The sequence below is a fragment of the Oxyura jamaicensis genome, chromosome 12 (genome assembly GCF_011077185.1).
Source record: "Oxyura jamaicensis isolate SHBP4307 breed ruddy duck chromosome 12, BPBGC_Ojam_1.0, whole genome shotgun sequence".
NCBI classification, from domain to species: domain Eukaryota; kingdom Metazoa; phylum Chordata; class Aves; order Anseriformes; family Anatidae; genus Oxyura; species Oxyura jamaicensis.
In genome coordinates, this window is record NC_048904.1 from 18,408,290 (window position 1) to 18,426,458 (window position 18,169).

General features: G+C 41.7%; 1 protein-coding gene across 2 annotated transcripts in view; it reads right to left on the bottom strand.

The window, feature by feature from the left end:
- Positions 1-10,796: 10,796 nt before the first annotated feature.
- The window catches only part of LOC118173256 (contactin-3-like), a 97,422-nt gene continuing 90,049 nt past the window's right edge, over positions 10,797-18,169 (bottom strand). For both annotated transcript variants that reach the window (XM_035337663.1, XM_035337664.1), the window contains exons 16-21: positions 17,153-17,387; positions 16,890-17,005; positions 16,023-16,209; positions 13,456-13,568; positions 11,488-11,656; positions 10,797-10,917 (exon numbers count right to left, since the gene is read on the bottom strand). In XM_035337663.1, the coding sequence (XP_035193554.1) occupies positions 10,817-10,917; positions 11,488-11,656; positions 13,456-13,568; positions 16,023-16,209; positions 16,890-17,005; positions 17,153-17,387 (921 nt within the window). In that variant the 3' untranslated portion in view covers positions 10,797-10,816. The remainder of the gene's footprint in view (positions 10,918-11,487; positions 11,657-13,455; positions 13,569-16,022; positions 16,210-16,889; positions 17,006-17,152; positions 17,388-18,169) is intronic.

The window sequence follows — 18,169 nt, forward strand, 5'->3', positions numbered from 1 at the left end:
AAGCTGTCAAAGGTCCGAGTTTCATTCTTTATCTCCCTTTTCATCTGCTTCAGGCCGCCGAAGGAAGGAAGTGGCATACTGGGGAGTTCAGTGGTGTCAAAGACAACCTTGTGATGCCCGACCATTCCCAAACACCTCGTGGGAGGACGAGGAGCGGGAAGCAGAGCTGAGCATTGCTGCCCTGCAGCCCCGGCTGGCCGCCGCCAGCGTTACCCCTGCCTGCCCTCCAGCTGCACGGCACGAAGCCCATGCAGAACTGCCATGGCAGGTAGGAAGCTTTCAGCCTGGTCTAAAGTAAATCTGATTCCTGAAGGTGAAAAAGGTTAAAATTAAGTTCAAATGTCTTGAATTTCCTGTGGGACTGTGTTTTGTGGAAAGGACGGTGGGGCTCGCCCAGCTGCTTACCTCTCACAATACAGTTATGTGGCCGGAAGGATTCAGCTGTCAGTGTGCTGCCAGGTGCCAAGAAGCGCTTGCTCAGGGCAGCAATACCAGAGCGTCGTGTCCCGTACAGCAGCCCCGTGTACCCGGGCTGCTGTCACTGGGAGCAGGGTCGGATGTGGGGTGCTGCCCACCAAGGCAGGTCTGGCACCCAGCCCGCGGCTCCTCCCGGGGAGGGCTGGGCTGGGCTGGGCTGCTCGGGGTAAGTGTGAAAGCTCTGAACAAGCACGACCTTTAAATTCAGGCTGAAATGGAAAGATCTGCTGCTACATAAAAATCCAGGCTTGCTTTCATGTGTCTGAGCATTTGGGGAATAGATGTAGCTTAAAATGCAAATGCAGTGCCTTCTGCAGAGTGTCTCTGCTTTTCAAGATCTCTCTTTTCACGCTGTTGCTGCTCCCTGCCCTGCTGTTTCTGTGAAAAGAGCCTCTCCAAGGAAAAGTTTCCCACAGACAGAAATCCAACTGATACGGTTAAAAAAAAAAAGAAACTTATATTTTAATTTCTGAAACGTGCCATGTCCAACCAAAAGTTGGCATTCAGCATCTTCGCAGGTGTTTAGAAAACAGCCAGCCCATTTTCTGTGTATGTACCTTATACATTACTCCTCATCCGTGTAGGGGACTGGATCTGAAATTGAGAGCTGGGGTCCTGCCCTGCCGGAGGGGTGCAGAGGAAGGTTTTCCTTCCACCAGCAGCGATGCTCTGGAGCCTTCTGCCACGTTCAGGGTAGCTCTTTTCTCTGCCTATGAGTTGCTGTGCTCATGCAACTCAGGTGTGCCACACATACAAACAGCTGGCCAAACGCTTTTATGTCACGAATGGGAAATGCCTGAAACGCCCGGGTACAGCCGGCTGGTGACTGTTCCCCGGAGGTTACACGTGCTTGTGTCACACGCCACCAGTGTCCACTACTGCCTCAATGTTTGCTTGGCACTTCAGATATCTCCCTTGGGCAACCTGGACATCAGCATCTTCTGTCTTTAAAGCAATGTGTGATGTGTTATTGGCTGAAATACAGGAAAGGTTGGACGTTTCTCTAATACCTTGCATTTTGTTCTTTTATAATTTCACGTCTTTTCCCTTCTGTGCCAGCGCCATGTAATTCAACGTTTTAAGTGCATTGCTCCTAACAGTGTCTGCTTATATTTTTAAGCTTGTCTGGTTATTTTGACAACAAGAGGCATCATAAATTATGTAAGCAATTTCTCTCCTTACAAGCAGGTCCCAGCCCTGTGCTGCCCAGATAAGAGCAGCGAGACAGAAGCCGCTTTAGTAACTGCAGGACTCGTGTGACTGCACTTGAGCTGCTCTGTAACCAGAGAACAGAGCACACAGCACTTTGGAAATGAATTGAAACTGCGTAGAATAGGAGAAAAGAAATCAGATCTGAGTCCTGCTGAGGTCTGAGGCTCCTTCAAGAACTGGCGAGGTGAGGTTTGTGGCAATTCGGTTGTGAAGTTGTGGTTGTGGCCGTGCCATGGGCTGTGTGTAACAGAGCACATGGGTAGCACAACCTGGGTCCAGAAATTAGGGTATCTTCATCTCTAGAAATGGGCTTTCGTCCCAGATGTGGAGGGCTCTGATACACAGGGCTTAAAGAAAATCAGAAATATGGGCCAGGGGAGGGAACCGAACCCGTCCAACATCTCGTTTCTTACCCAAACTCAACAAAACAAACAAAAAAACTCACACAAATTCTGGTATTTTCTTGAAGGAAAGACAGTGAGGGCCTTTAGGAAGACCCCTGGGCTCTGCACCTTGAGTGGGCTGAAATATTTCTCTGTAATTCATTTTGTTGTGTGTGTGTGCTGGGAAGCTATGTCCCAGCCCTTGTCTCAGCACATGGGCTTTTTTTAGGTTCGACTGCAAGGCTCCTAGGGCACAGGTCAGCCAGCGTGAGGGATCTGCTCCTGACCCTTCAGTCACCTTTTCATGGCAACAGTCATTATGGGCTAATTGATAATCTGGAGGACTGGCAGCAGTTATCTGTGACAGACGGCCTCTGCTGGGCAACCTCTGGCTCTGATAGCTCCAAAATATGACGCAAGTCTCATCTTTTCAAGAAAGCCTTTACCAGATGGGTCTAAATTAAAGCATGGCCTTTCCCATTGCTTTATAGAGGATAGCTAATTAACCACGGAATGGGTAGCTCTGCTCCTGCTGAGGGCAGGCAGAAGTGGGTGTTTGGTATCAAAGCGTTTATGGCTTTGGTTCCAGTACATCTGTAAGGAGAGATGATGAAGCCATTAGACTAAGTGTCGACGTGTGTATTGAGCTGTCCATTATTCTGAACGTACCGGAACTGGCCCAAAAGAGGACACTTCTTGGGATGTATGTCGTGAAAAAATGTTTCTTTTCTCTCGTTTTTATTATAGTTCTGCAAGGACCAGCCCTGTATCAACTTGTGTTTCTGTAATCACTCCTGTTAGTACACTACTGCCAAAACTTGTGGTCACAGCTGAGCACAGGGAGCACAGAAGAGGAGGCTGAAATAAAGCTCTCTTCTTGCTTTCCAAGTGCTGCCTGCATCCATTTGTTTCTGGCAGTTGTTCCCCACTCAACAGGCAGGTTTGTTGTCTGACATTTGAACCTCCAGCTTGTTTAGCAGGGCTCCTCTCAATCCTGGGTTTGCTGCTCCGAGGAAGCGTTATCCCCAGGCTCCGGCGGGATGCTTTATTCTCTTTTCCTCTCTTGCATGAAAATGGCTCCAAGAGATTGTTCTCCTTTGGGCAGGAAATCCTGAAAACGCTGGAACTTTTCAATTAGATGCATTGCAAACTGTGCTGATTGCCAGCCTTGTCTTTCTTCTCTTACATTAGCTATAAAAAGCGTTTTCTCATCCCCTCCCCAATCAAATTGAAAATGGCCTATTTTTATACGCTGCTCATAAGCATGTCTATATGGCAGATCTGAAGAGTTTGAGCTTATCTTCTGTTATGTAAATACTTCTGTGCTTCTAGTATAAAGTTGTTTTTCCCTTTGATCCAGTTTTCTTGGAGCCGGTTTAACCTTCAGGAGTCAAAGGAGATTGGTGGAGATTGCCGATGGCGTTGTTCCTGAGGAAAACCGGAGAAAAGAAAGCAAACTTACCACTCCCCGTGTAACAGCTGGTTTAGGAATGAATGGCTAACGAAAGAAGAGGTTGCCTCGAGGTGTCCTTTTAAGCAAATTTTTGCTTAAAATAGCTTGGGACCAGATGTAAAAATAGCAATTGCCATGTTCATGTAGTGCTGCAAGCTGGAAGCGGTGCTGAAGGCCCGTTTCTGTACCAGGGAGCAGGAACGGTACCGTGGTCTGCTGCCGGGTAAAATCGTGTATGTGGGCTTTATGGAGATAGGTCTTGTCCTGGTGTTTGCCTGGACGTTTATCAGGCCAGCTGCTACTGTCTCTTTGAAGGAAGAGGGCGCATATTTTCAGAAACAGGCAATGACAATGTTGACAAAGTCATGGGTGTGAAGGCGGAAAGGAACCTCTGCGAGCTGCTGCTGCGAGCCCAAAGCCTTCCTGTCCCGCTGCCGTGGGCGATGCTCCCAGGCTGGCTGTCGATCCCGGGAGCTCAGTAACAGCCCCTGCACGTGCGGGTGCTGTCCTCGTGAGTGACAGGAGCCATGGTGGTCTCTTCTTGTCTGAGGGGGTGTTCGTGGGGATCCTGTGAAAAACTTCTGATAAATCTTCTAGAAACACAATCACAAGTGAAACTTGGCTGAGATTTGTTCTTCCTTGGTCCCTCCTTTGTTTAGAAGGGATCAGACAAATCTTCTGGAACTGGGGTAAGGGTTTCATTAGTCTTGGATCCGGCCCCCAGCATTGGACACTATGGTTGCTTAAAAATAAGTAATTAAATATTATTTTATTTTTCATGTTTCCAAGGCAACGCAAAACCCCAGGACACTGGTTTTCAGTACGTGAGCTGAAGCTTCTGGCTGCTGCAGAAGAGTTTTCCTCTATTTCTCTCATGAAACTTCCATAAAGGTATGAAAGCTGTATTTTCTGTCTTTGTAGTCAATTTACATCCTGTATCCAAAAACTAATGACAATCAGATGCAGCTGATGAAATATCTGCTCTTGCTGCAGCGCTCATTCAATCAGCTGAGAGCTCTGATGCTCACATAGATAATGAGTGTTGTGACAAGTGTAACTCCGACTGCCTGTTTGGTGGCAACGTTAGAAACTGTGACAAAAATTAAATTATTTGTCTGCTTTAACCGTGGCCCTTCTTGGATTGCTAATGAGAGAGATCTTTGTTAAACATATGTCCTTTCTGACAGACTCCTTTTCACATCCTCAGCTGGGAAAATGATTTATTGTTTGTATCATAAAGGGCATGAAAGAGAGGGTTTTCCCTTAGTTTCTGTGCCTTGTTTCTTTTTATGTCTCAGGCTGAGGTAACAGGTCATTGCTCGTGTGCCAGCATAAAAGGGAAAGATCCCCTAAGCCAAACTTACTGGGGAGAGCAGTGCTGCTGAACACCTTTCCTGCTACATGGCCCTACAGCATCACCCGGCGCTCAGTGTTCCTGCTGAATGAGCGGGCACGGGGAGCACGTGGAGGTGCTCTGGTCTCAGGGGAGTGTTTGCAGTGCTTTCCTTGGGCATGAAAAAAGTAAATCTGTGCTTCTACTACGGGCTGCAGAGCAGCTGGCACAGAGCACCTAAAAATAAGTCCCTGCGCTTGCCTTAAGTGCCTGTCATACATACCTCACAGGTTTGGTCACTGGTTCTTGGTCAAACCTTTGAGGGAATGCAACCCCCTGCCTGTACTGCCGGAGGGCTCCAGCCAGCAGTCCGCATCCTCGGCTGGCACCGGAGGTTCTGCCTCCGTCCTCTTGGTCCTGGGAGCAATGGGGGGCTTGGAGGCTCAGCAGGTTCAACAAGCTGGGCTCTGTCAAAGGGGGCTCCTTGCTGATGGATAGTCCTGGGATGTTCCCCTGCCTCAGGAGTTGCTTTGACTTTAAATTGTCATTGGCTGAATTAATGAACATCTTGAGGTTGCATAGGCTCCTAATGGGATGCTTTTGATTCTTCCCTTTTCAGCATTTGCAATGCCTTGACGTTCTGCCATCTGAGGAGGAATTAATCGCCAGGATGGCATGAAGAGCACAGCACAGAAAGCAGGCATGGTCCAGACCTCAAGGGACTAATTATGTTCTTAAAGGGTAAGAAAGTAGTCTTAGGTACCTTGCAAAGAAAGTGTCTTAGCGATGCTACATAATGCTCATATGCCCAGAGTTACTGGTGTATCTCCAATACTTGGCTGTTAAAAAAAAGAGAGAAACTTTCAAAGACACTTCTTGACCTAAAAAAGATCAGCAGGGAGCTCAAGAGAAGATATTTAGTACCAAAATTTAATACCAAATGAGCTTGTGAAGTTTTCTTGACCATTGGAGATGGGAAAAAAGCAAAGGACAGATGCATATGAAAGCCTCATGCATCTCTGGAACGCTCATGTGCAAGCTGAAAAGCCTCAAAACAGAGAGTTCAAAACCAGTCGGGGAGCGTGGTTGGCGTTATAACAAGCGCCATGGCAGGCTCTGTGGCACGGCGATGAATGAGAGCACGTATCTGGTAGCTAAGGCTGGTGAAGAGGACCTGTAAGAGAGAGGTTAAGAGGAAGGTGGTGTTTGCATCTGTTCATAGGAACAGCAGAGGGCTGGGGAGGGAACTGCTCAGTGCACCTAGTGCAGGGCAGGACAGAGGCAGAGGTCACGCAGCACAGATCCCAACAGAGCAAGGAAAACATGACACGATAGTCAAAATTGGTGGTGGGCTGGGGTTATAGACCGCAAGTGTCTGTGTTTATGGAAGGTGCCCGTACACACAGACAGGAAGGTGCCCGTGTGCTGTGAGGCTATCTCCTAGCAGTGGCTTTGTTTCTCCTCCTAAGGCAGGACACTGCCTGCCTGCTATGCACGTCATGCCTGCTGTGCCTTGGAAGCAGTGTGCTGCTCACAGCAACTCCCCGCTGGGCGGGCAGGACTGCAGCTGCCCAGGAGGCCAGAGGGTGGCCTGAGAGGATGCCAAGGCCCTGTCTGTTTGCATCTCCTCGTCCTGCAGCCAGCGCCCTGATGGCGTGGCAGTGACCGGTTCTGCTGACGGTAACAAGACTTCCCCTGCCAGACGCCTCAGCTGACTTTGGGAAGCACCTCCACGCCGAAGGTGAGACACTAACAGCACTTCTGGGGGAGGTACAGCACGTACAGGTGATGGGGGCAGGCTCAGGGCTCAGCTGGGTGCAAGCAGCTTCCCTTCTCTGCCGGCTGAGGCTGCTGAAAAAGGTTTAGGGTTGGAAAAAGACAAATGCCTGTTCGTTCCTCGTAGGCTGTACATCCTGCTTCCCAGTGAAACCCAAGCGGTGTGCGTGCCAGGAAGGCAAATATGAAAGGTCTTCACACAAAAGCTCTTTTTCTAAGAGGTTAAAACTGATAGCTAGAGATATAGTAAGTGGCATACTGTCTTCTTTTCCTCCCCCCGTTTTGTAGCTTGTACTATACATGCATCAGATTTAAAGAAAAGTAGTGTCGCTTTTTATCAAACAGGCGTGATAAAAGAACAATAATGTACACTCAGTTATATCTCTGCTAAACATATCCTTTTTTATTGCTTTCCAGTAGTTCAAAGCATTAGCATAAAACAATCAAGGAGGTTGTTTTTCCTAAGAGAGAGAGTGGCTGTTTACAAACTCATTTTATTTTCACAATATTCCATTGTTATTTATTTCAGACAGAAAGCTGTCAGATTAATGCATTCCCTCATGCAGGACAGCTTGCTTTATTGCCTGTTATTAAGATATAACATATATAACCTGACAGGCACTGCCCACGTCTGCAATCCACCGGTGAAAGGCAAATTAAGTAGAAAATGGAGATCTCCAATATTTCTTAGGGCTAAAGTGATATTAGTTTTTAACTCATTTTGTATTCAGAGGGGATTCTGCCTTTTCACAACATACCTGTCGGAGTAAACTGTCCAAAGAAAAAGGCTTTTTTAATTCTTAGAGAAATTCGGATTTCAGTCACAGGAGACATCAGTTCCCCTCATATAATTGTGTGCCAGGGAAAATGGAAAAAAAATGGATGGCAAAAGAAACTGTTTAGAAAGCAAGTCTTGGGGGAATAGTGGGGCAGGGTGAGTAACTTTAAACCCATGCCTACAACAACCCCCCAAACACCTCATGTGCCAGACCTCAGCATCCTTGTGTCCCTGCCTCCAACTGTAGGTGTCGCAGGGACTGGAGGAAGGCCAGGGTCGTCCTTCCAAGGGCAGCCTCCTCCTCTCAGCCCCTGCTCCTCCTCTGCCTCATGCCAGCTTTTGGCTTTGCTGTTTGTTGGTCTTGAGCGTCATTAAGCAGCTTGGAGGAATACAGCTACATTTTTGTTTGTTCTTTTTTTTCAGGACTGAATTCCTAAACTTGTTTAGTGACAGAAACTGCTCCGGAAAAGCCTGCAAAAGGTAAGCTGGCTTTGGGAACTCACATTAGCCTTTGATGACTCAATGTTTTCCTCCAATACTTTCTCAGTAGTAACTTATTTTCCAACTCTCCCTGGAGTATTAAGTTAGTCTTACAGCAAGTAAGTATTAACTGAACTGAAATGAGCTTAGGAAGAAACAGACGTCAGTTTATAGGAAGACTAATCTAAGTACGGGGTGAAACAGGGAGCAAGGCACATGTCCACCTACAGTCATCTGAAAAAGAAAACCTGCTTTACTCAAGAAAAAGAGCTTTAGTCTTGCCCTGTGCATGTATACTTAGAAACACATTGGGATTATTATTAGCTTTTACTGCAGCATTTGGATCAGCTCCCCATTATGCAGGTTAGGTTGAAGCCATGTATTCCATGCTCTGAAAGCTTAAAATACGATTTCTGTTGTGCCCATGTTTCCACAGCGCAGGTTTTAGTGCTAGAAAGTCATCAGCTTTATGGGAAGCTGCAGTACGTGAGGAATAGGCAATTTGCAGGGGAAAACAGGCCATGGAATTTAATGATAAATAGTGATATACAACATAAATTATTAAAAAGAACCAACTCTTCTTTAATATAATTACATTTTATTTCATCTCGGAGGAGAGGAAACAGCCTAATTGGATAGATGGGAAACCAAGCCATGGAAGGCGAGTCAGCTTTTTGTCTGCTGTGCTGCAAACCTATGGGCACGGGGAGCTCGGCACCTGGAGTTGGACCTCGTGTCCCTGCCTCTGTGCACAACTCCTCCAGGGAGAGACGTGGACGCAGGCCTGGGTATAGCTCAGGAGTTTAGCTTTATGGCAGCAGAGCTACCACCAGGGAAACCACTCCTGTCCTGCCAGGAAGGGGCCAGTTAGCAGAAATATGAAGAGCATAGGCTGAGGGCTTTAGTGGTAAATCCCCACATGTGTGAATACATAGTACGGACAGGCAGTAATATTTTGAAATAGTCTTGTGTCCCTCAATGTAGTAAATATTTTATTAGAGTAATAGAAAAAATGCATACAGATAACCATAGGATACACACACGACTGGAAGTTTAAGGATAAATTTCAAACTTTTCAATATGAAACAAAGTACTTGGTACATATCTCATGGAGATATATAACTAGAAATTAAATAATATGATATAATAGCATGAAAATGGCAACACAGGAACGTGAACTAGAATTCTGTGAAACAAGAATAGAAAGATTCACCCTTTGTTGCATGAAACATAACTATATACTTACTAGTAACATCTCTTCTCCATTTCCCCCCTCCCCCCGTTTGCAAGTGTCTGAAAACATCACTGGTTAGCCACATTGAAAAGCAACTAGCCATTTATAACCACGTATGTACAGTATATACAGATCTTGCTTACCTCAACAGTTAGCACATAGTTTCATATGGATGTGACACTAATAACGTAATTTGCTATTTGAATGCATATCAAGGTATTTCTACAGTGCTATCATAGTTTCATTAATCCTGGTTCTCTCTCTTTGTATTTCTGCGTGTTGTAATAATACTGTGAGATAAAAATGAACCTCTTTAAAAGGATATGCTTTATGTCACGTGAACACTTGCTCTACCATGGATGTGGGTAGCTCTTTAAAAGGTGTCTAGAAGGCTGACTTGGTCTAAATTCACAACTGTTAAAGTCCAATGTACCAGGTTTAATGTATCTTTAATATATTGCTATGAAAGAAAGCATAGATTTCTCTGTACTATCAAGCTTGAAGTGTCTTTGTGTATTTTTTGTATTATAAACCACACTATTGCCATAAGCTTACTAGAATTACATGATAGTAATGGGTGCATTAGAGTGCCAGACCTGGTGAAATACTTTGAACTGGTTAAAGAGCAGCTGGAAGGCGAGTTATGAATGTAACGGCAAACACTGACTTATGGATGAGTTCACATTGCAGTGTGGTAGACACAAAAGAGCAAGGTAATTTTGGGCTGCATATTGGGAAGCACCACATCACAAGGTAGGGAGGTGGTAATAGTCCCTTTTGGTAAGGCCATGGTGCAACTGCATTTCAGTAATGCTTAGAAACGGGCACTTCTGTTAGCAAAACACAATGACAGGAGTTCAGAAAAGGGCAATGAGAACAATCCTGAAGGTGGCAGAACTTGGTTATGAATAAGGAACCTGGTTACAAAATGTAAGGTAGAGATGTAAGGAAATTAGAAGTCTATTGATTAAGAGGAGGGTCAGGTGCTTGAAGGGTACATAAATGTGCACTGCGATAAAGCAGAGAGCCTTCTTTGAAACATGGCTGTGAGATAATTTCTTACAAGTAGTAGTGGAAGCCCTGCCTCTTGGACACCTCAACATGGACTGTGCAAAACTAACATTCATACTGTGATTTTTCTCTACCTTCTAGCTTTGATTTCTTACTAGATTTAGAATAACTCATATAAAGGGCAGCAAGCAAACGGATCCAAATCTCCTGGATTACGACACTGTTTTAAGAACTGCCGGTTGGTTGGCATTTTCGATTCCGATCGAAGGTATGTCTCTGATCTCATCTTTCATATGTACAATGCTGTTATCATAACACTACAGAACATACTCAAATCATTGTCATTGCAAAAATGGAATTTGTCATAGAGCTACGCTCTTCCTTGTAGCTGATCACAGTGCCACTGCTTTCACCCTCTCTTTTACATTGTATCTGAAGTATGCAATATGTAAACTCCTTTGGTTCAAGTATTAAGGCATTTTAGATCCCTTTTTAAAGGATTTGCTAAACTTTACATGATATTTGTACTTCAACCTACAGTGAAATATAAAGAATTTAAAAACACGTCAGAAGAAAAACATGCATTAACCACTGCATTTTTTTTTTTAAAAAAGCACTTTTCTGTAATAACTGATTCCTTTTTTTTTTTTTTTTTTTCCCAGCAAATGAAAATGCATCATCACAACACTGAATTAAGAGTCAAGTAAAATATTGTTGGTAAGAAGCCGGATAGACTGAATGCATTCAAGACTGGTGGACCAGAACCTCTTGCATCCATACCTGTGACAAATGAAAAAGGTACGGATTAAATGAAAGTATGAGTATCTGCTGTGTCAAATTATTACTCTTATTAGATACTAAACAAAAATTACTGTAAATTTATATTTTTGATAAGCAATGAAAATTTAGAGAAATATTTTAAGGTATAAAAATGCATAGCAAGATGCTGAAATTACACGAATAGTCTTTACTTGCCAGATAATTATAAAAAAAAAGAGAGAAACATTTTTAAAAAAGTGTTTTTTAATATCAATTTACATGGTAATTTATCAATTCAATAGAATGAAGTTTGTCATGCATAAGGGCATGAAGATTGTTAATTGCTTTTCTTTCTATTACCTTATTATCATACAACATACAGGCTTTAATTTTTTTCTCCTATCAATAAGGACTCAATTCCTATAAAGATAAGCTGTGACAACTGCTTAGTGTCAGCTGCAAATTTAGTAATGCCTCACTACGCTAAGGCAGAGGCAGTCTCTTTGTACTGTGGCTGGTATAAAGCAGGTTCTGATATTTGTTGAGGTTATAAGCACGTGACAAAACAACATTGATTCAGCTTCAACATACTTGCTAGTCTGGGAATCAGGATCTGCTCGCTGCTAGTGCCATCTCCACCATCAGTTGTTGCTTTGACTTCTATAATGTAATCGTCATTAAGCTGGAGCAGAATTTCAGCTGTTGTCTTGTCTGTGTTCAGCACGTTCATATTGGTCTGACTGCTTGTCCTATAAAAAACCTGCAACAAAAGCAAACAGCATCTTTTGCAAAGCTGTAGTAGATTATTTCTTCCAGTAGGACCTGCCATGCAATTTTTATTAATGTTTCTTGAAAACAAGGTTTTAGGTCTTTAAAAAAGGTCTAATTTTTGGCTAATATTACAGAGCAGAATTGCATTCAGTATCTAGAGAAGTAGTGAAAGAAGGTAACATGGAACAAGGGCTTTTGTTCCAACTTTAATCTAAAATGGCACAATGTATAAAGATAATGAATAATATATTCTGTTGAGTATCTTAATAATGTATTGTTCTATAAATTACTCCACCATTTGGAATCAGTCATTATCTAGATCAAATACTTAAGCCAACACAAAGTATGAGGAAGGAGATAAGTCAGAATGTGAAAATTACAGACCATGTTGGAAGATGTTCTGCAAGCACTGATTAATTATTGATATGAAACTTAACTTCATACACTGTGCTATGTCTCAAACAACAGGAGCTACGCCTAAAGGTCAAGTCCTCTATACTCAAGTATGATCAGACGAGGGATTTAAGAACAACAGCCTCTTTGCTGCTCCGTAGGCCTGATGAGCCAAAAGAGACCCTAGTGCAGTTGGCCCGCCTAAGGACAAGGATGCGATCCAGCAGAGTTATACTGCAAATAATACATGCATCCAGCGCATTTCTCTGTCAGAGCTTCACAAACTTGACAATCAGGTAAGCCTGGGAGTTTCTCACTGCAGCGCAAAACTCAAAAAAAGCAATCCAAACTCTCCCAAAATAACGGCAGGAGTAGTGGGCAACAAAAAAATGCAAAGCCACTGGAATTACATACATGATGACCTGCTACCAAACCTTGAATTCATCTAAATTACAGCAGTCTCTCAGAACCTTCCCAGCTCTGTACTACATGCCACCACCCTTGGGACATGCTCCCCAATGTTGTGCTTTGCTGAAAAAAGCTCTGAGGGACACGACCATATGGCTGGTCTGAACAACGCCTGCGCTACGGCTGCTCTTGTGCTTTCAAGGTCATTCGGTGGATGTTCTCTGCTTGACAAACCAGCTTTCTGTTAACTGCAGTGCCCTTGATTTCAGGGATAAAAATGACACCCCTAAATGCTTTACTTGGGTAAAATTAACCAGCGTTATCAAAATTCAGCTTATTGTTATGTACTTAGCAATGCTTTCAATGGGGAGACCTGAAAGTGCTGTGGGAGACAGAGGATGCAGTTTGCAACTGTACATTGGATGCTTTTAGTTCAGCTCCTTTCTGTGCTAGCTAAAGCTAGATAAGCTTTAAACATGTATTTCTTGCCAATAAAACTGAGAACACTGAATAGTCAGATCTTCAAATAAATCTTTTATACAGGTATGTATCATGTGGGATACATCTCTACGCTGATCATCAAGAACATCCTCAGCAATTCTCGTAAGTATACTTAAGATACATGTCATATTTAAATACGTGTAGATTTGTGCTCTGATTAGCTTTGGAATAAATGTGGTGATGTAGTTTCTGTGAAGACAATGAGCATGTCTCACAGTAGGTAAGAAGAAAAAGCTTTAATAATATGAGAAGTACATCAGTTTGATATGTGGAACTAATAATTCAAGTTCCAGTAACAGAAAGCATTGATGTACCATTAATGGTAAAAGGCCTACGGTTTGTGAGACATCGTTAGAATATGATTAAAATCTAGAAAAAGGAAGACAGTACTGAAATATGCATCTTTTAAACTTACTGCCTTGCAAACAGACAAGATAAAGAAGTGTGGATTGCTTTCAGATACTCTATTGGTGGTCTTTTGCTTACCTTATACCCAGTCACCTCAGACTCGTTCTCCATGGCTCTTACTTCTTCCCAGTTGAGGATTACTCTGGAGTCAGTAACATTCCACATGATATTTCCTGGTGGTTGACTGGGTGCTTTAAATACATAATAAAAGCATGACTTTAATTTAATTGGCATTAGTGATTTATTCTACAGTAGGAAATAATAGCTGAGGTAATTGACTGTCATTACATGTCGGATGTAAAAGCCACTCAAATACAGCCTCGTCATTTGTACACTTTATGGTTCAGGGACTAAATTGAAAAAAACAGAAGGAATTAAAAATAGAATGGCACATAAATGTTATTACTGAAGTTGTATTATCTGTGGATGGTCTTTCATTATAGTCAAACGAGCATGTGTCTTAAGACACGTATGATCAATTAGAACATACTCTAATGAGACCATTGATGATAACAGACAGTATCTATTTTTAGTATGTTTTCAAGAATAAGAAAATACTTCACAATAAATTGTTAGACAAATTTAGTCTTAGTGAATATACCAACCTATATGCTATGCTGATTTCCTTTAACATGTTTGTAATGTACAAATATGTGACAGATTATTTTTATTGTTGACTTGAGACATGATTTTGAAATGCATTCTGTACCATTTCAGTAATTGGAACAATAGTGGGCCAAGCAACTTTTTGTTTTTGTTGATCATTAACAACTCAGGAGTAGTGTGCTTTTGGCTGTACACTTCAATATATCTTGAAACTGCCAAGTTTTCGTGAAAAGTGAAGGTAAGTACAAACCTCTTCAGATGCCTCAAGTTGGCTTCCCAGAAAATGGGTCATGCAGTGAACCACTCAACTATTAAAATCTTTTCTAAATGTGTTAAGGAAAACAATTTACTGTTGCTGTCACCTAGTGGAGGCAACTGCTGCTTAGGTGGACTGCTCTAAGCTTTGATGCTGAAGACATCCAGTATTAAAAGCTAAGAGTGGTTTTAAATAGTCTTGTGCATGCACTCATGCTTGTGTTTTTAGTTCTTCCCTTTATTTTAAACTCTTTTGCACAGATAGCTCCATTAGCCATCAGATAAAAAACACACCTGATTATACTGCTTAGCACTACATGGACACAAAACGTACGACCAAAACTTACAAGAATTAAAGTCAAACTGTTCAAAGATCTTTTTTTTTTTTCTTTTTTTTTCCTGCAGTATTTGCCTTGTTCTAAATACTAAATAGGATTCAACCTGATGCACTAATAGCCAACTTGTGTAAATTTAAGAGGAAATTGTTTTACGCCTCAGATTTGAGTATTATAGCACACATAAGTAGTTTACACACTCAGATATTAATGATGAATTTGAGAAGAAATGAGTCACACTCTTAAATCCCAAACTAAATATTAATGTCATCTGAAAAAAAAGAATAATAATTATATATAAAACCTGTAAGCCTCTATCTACCACTTGACTTAGAGAAGTGATTCAGGGGGCTCCAATTTGCTTCAGCTACACAAATCTCCAATAATCTTTGGTGTTCAAAACTTAATTTGTAATAGATAATACCAAACTATTATTGTAACTATTGTAATGACATGTCCAGTACTAGGTATGCAAATACTGACATGGATTTCTCTACAACTCCTTGGATGCTTAAAGTTAGCCATCCACACTAATATTTCTCTGAATTACAGCTGATGGACAGAACATTGTGTTGCAACGGCAGAAGACTTTGTTGTATTGTAAGACCTCAACATGAATTGTAACATCTTACCTTATAAACTCAGGCAGATCTCCCGGTTAATCTCAGTTTATCTGAGTTGTTTTAGTCATTGGTGATAGACAATGGCACTAAAATTATTATTCTGAATGTATTATTTCATAATATTGATGATACAACTACTTTCCGTAGAAAGACATTAGTAACTATACCAGGGAATTTGACCTTTCATACAGTTAATTGTACATTCTTGTGAGTCTGGAAGAAATATGTCAAGGTTGATGACCCTGATTTTCAGTTGTAATACAAAGCAAGAGCATACCAAACACATTTCATTTGTAGAAAAATTAGTGCAGCCTTTGACAATCTGTTCTCCAGCTTAATTTCTCTTTTTCAATAGGAAAGTGGCCTCTTGTGTAACTTCTTAAAGGGGAAACAATGAATGTGAGTGATTGTTTTGCATGAACTGTATGAGGATCATTACGCTTCAGAAGTCATGCCCTAGAGAACTTATAAATATGTTATAAAACCCTGAAAAATTCAACAAGTCACTGTTTATTCTTCTCACTTTTTTTTTTTTTTTTAATTAAATTCTTCTAGCCACTACAAGAATATAAAGGTTTTATACAAAAAATGGTGCATCTTATTTCAGCTCTACTGGCATAGCTGAGTTTTACTTACTATTGCGCTAAAGTAGCAGAGGTTAGAAAATAGATCTATGCTTGACTTACTTGTTTAAGTCCTCTGGTCTGTATGAAAATGTAGGTCATTTATGCGTACTGTGATTCCCAGTAACACGTCTATTTTTCATTTGCCTGCAAATGCTAACATCCCACTATGCCTCTCCCCAGCATACATTTGATATACTTACGTGTCTTTTTTGTGGTAGCATTTACTGTGGCACTAAAGGGACCCGCTCCAGCACTGTTGTAAGCACGGACAGCTGTGTAGTATGCCAAGTTGCTCTTCAAACCTGTTATTCTTATTGATGTCTCATTCCCTGCAGCTTTCACTCTGTTTGAAGATTCTTCTTTTCCACCATTATTCCAGTATCTAACCTAGTAGATATAAACCAAAATTATTTAAAATGTTGAATGGAATTGAGTTTTTACCCACAGCATCGCATTTGACTCCTTTAGGTGCATTTTTTTCTCAGCTGAAAAAGGTAGAAATACTTAAAAGTTTCAAAAATATGTAAACTATGTAAACAAAATTCTTCTTATCCATCTGCCTTTCATGCTTGCTGCTCTTTTGACTGTAGAAAAAAGGAAACTGAAATATTAAATGTTGCTTGAATTAAAAAATGACAGCCAGAGGAAAATCATTACTTCATCTAGAAATAAACAAATTAAACTCAGAAAACTGCATCTTACAAAATAGTTTCTACGGAAATAAATGCAATTCTGAAAAAATATGTCAGTTTGAAAATACTGTTAAACACGTGACTCATCATAGGAAGCAAAACAATTTCATTCTGTATTCATTTTCAAAGATGCTTAGAAGAAAATATCCTTTTTCTCGGTGACGGTGGGGGCAGAGAGACAAGACGACAGGCGGTAATCTTCTGTAAACTAGGCATTACTAGAGTCTAATATTCTGAACAAGTAGCTGTTTGCTTTGATTTTCAATTGCTTTTATGAAAAAAACAAAACAATATATATATATATTTAACAAAATCTTGATTTCTGGATAATGATTGGGCTGAACTGAGGACTTAATGTATTTTAAATGAATTTACCTCATAACCCAGTAGCCTTCCACTACTCATCTTCCAGGGAATGGCTGTCCAGGAGACTTCGATGGCTGAGGCGGACAGGCTAGTCGCTGATACGCCAGAAGGGGCTACGGTAGGCTCTGTGATGGGAAATCAAAACATGAGAGATCAGCAACATTGGTAATGGTGCAAATATGTTTACATTCCAGATAATCTTAGTTGTATCAACTGCTGTTATATTCTCTGATGAACCATAGCTTGTTCAATAGTTGGAGAGAACCACATACCTTCTTCAGCTGAAAAAACTGTGGTTACTGAACTGAACGGCCCTTCTCCTTTGTTATTATAGACCCCAACTTTGACTTCATATGGTGAAAAGGGCAAGATGCTTTCGTTCCGAAAGACGTATCTGGGTGTGTCAGGAGAGGTGACTACAGTCTGTATCCATGTCGTGGTGCCAAAGGGGCGGAAAGCGACGACATATCCAAATCCTTCTCCATTTTGTAGTTCCTCAGGGATGGGCTGTGAGAAAAGCAACCGATGACAGAAGTCTGGTCTGTGACGTTACATACAGCACTGGAAAAGCTTTGCAGAAGGGAAGTGCCACCATGCTAATGCACAAGGTTGTAAACAGGTTCTGGTACTACATTTGGGATCATTCCATCAACAAATTAACTCTGGTACGGTAGAGTGAAACACTTTCTTTTGAACCTATTTTAAGGCTTGCCCTTCAAGAGAAGTTCATAGTTCTCAGGTATACTCCTTGTTTTCCACTAAGTGCTTAGTTTTAAGGCACCATTCAGTAAGCAGTTATTTTCAATTTCTAGTCAAAATTCATAGTTCAAAAAATTAATCGCTTAGTCAATTGTCAGAGAATCCAATACTATCTTGTACCTTCCCCCAGTGTGATTATGATGAATTAACCACAGGGAGCCATCAGCATGAGTAAGTAATATGTTAACATTTTTTAACTCATTAGAAACGGGATACATAATTAAAGTCGTATTGGATTCTTTGTATGGGTTAGCACATGCATTCACAGTTAATGGTAACGAAGTACAGACTGTAAAGTTGCACTGACCAGCATAACGCTTTGGCTCCACCTTTGAGCTACAACCATTGCCCAGCCCAACAATTGTTTGAGAACAGAAGCAATCGCCTTAAACAAACTACTAAATTTCTTACTGATCGCAGTCTAGCACAGTAGCAAGCGAAGGAGGGAAGGCAAACGTGCATAGCTCACATAGCAGAATGTTACCAAGCACATATACATCCTAGATGAGAAGCTGCTGCAGCCAGGAAAA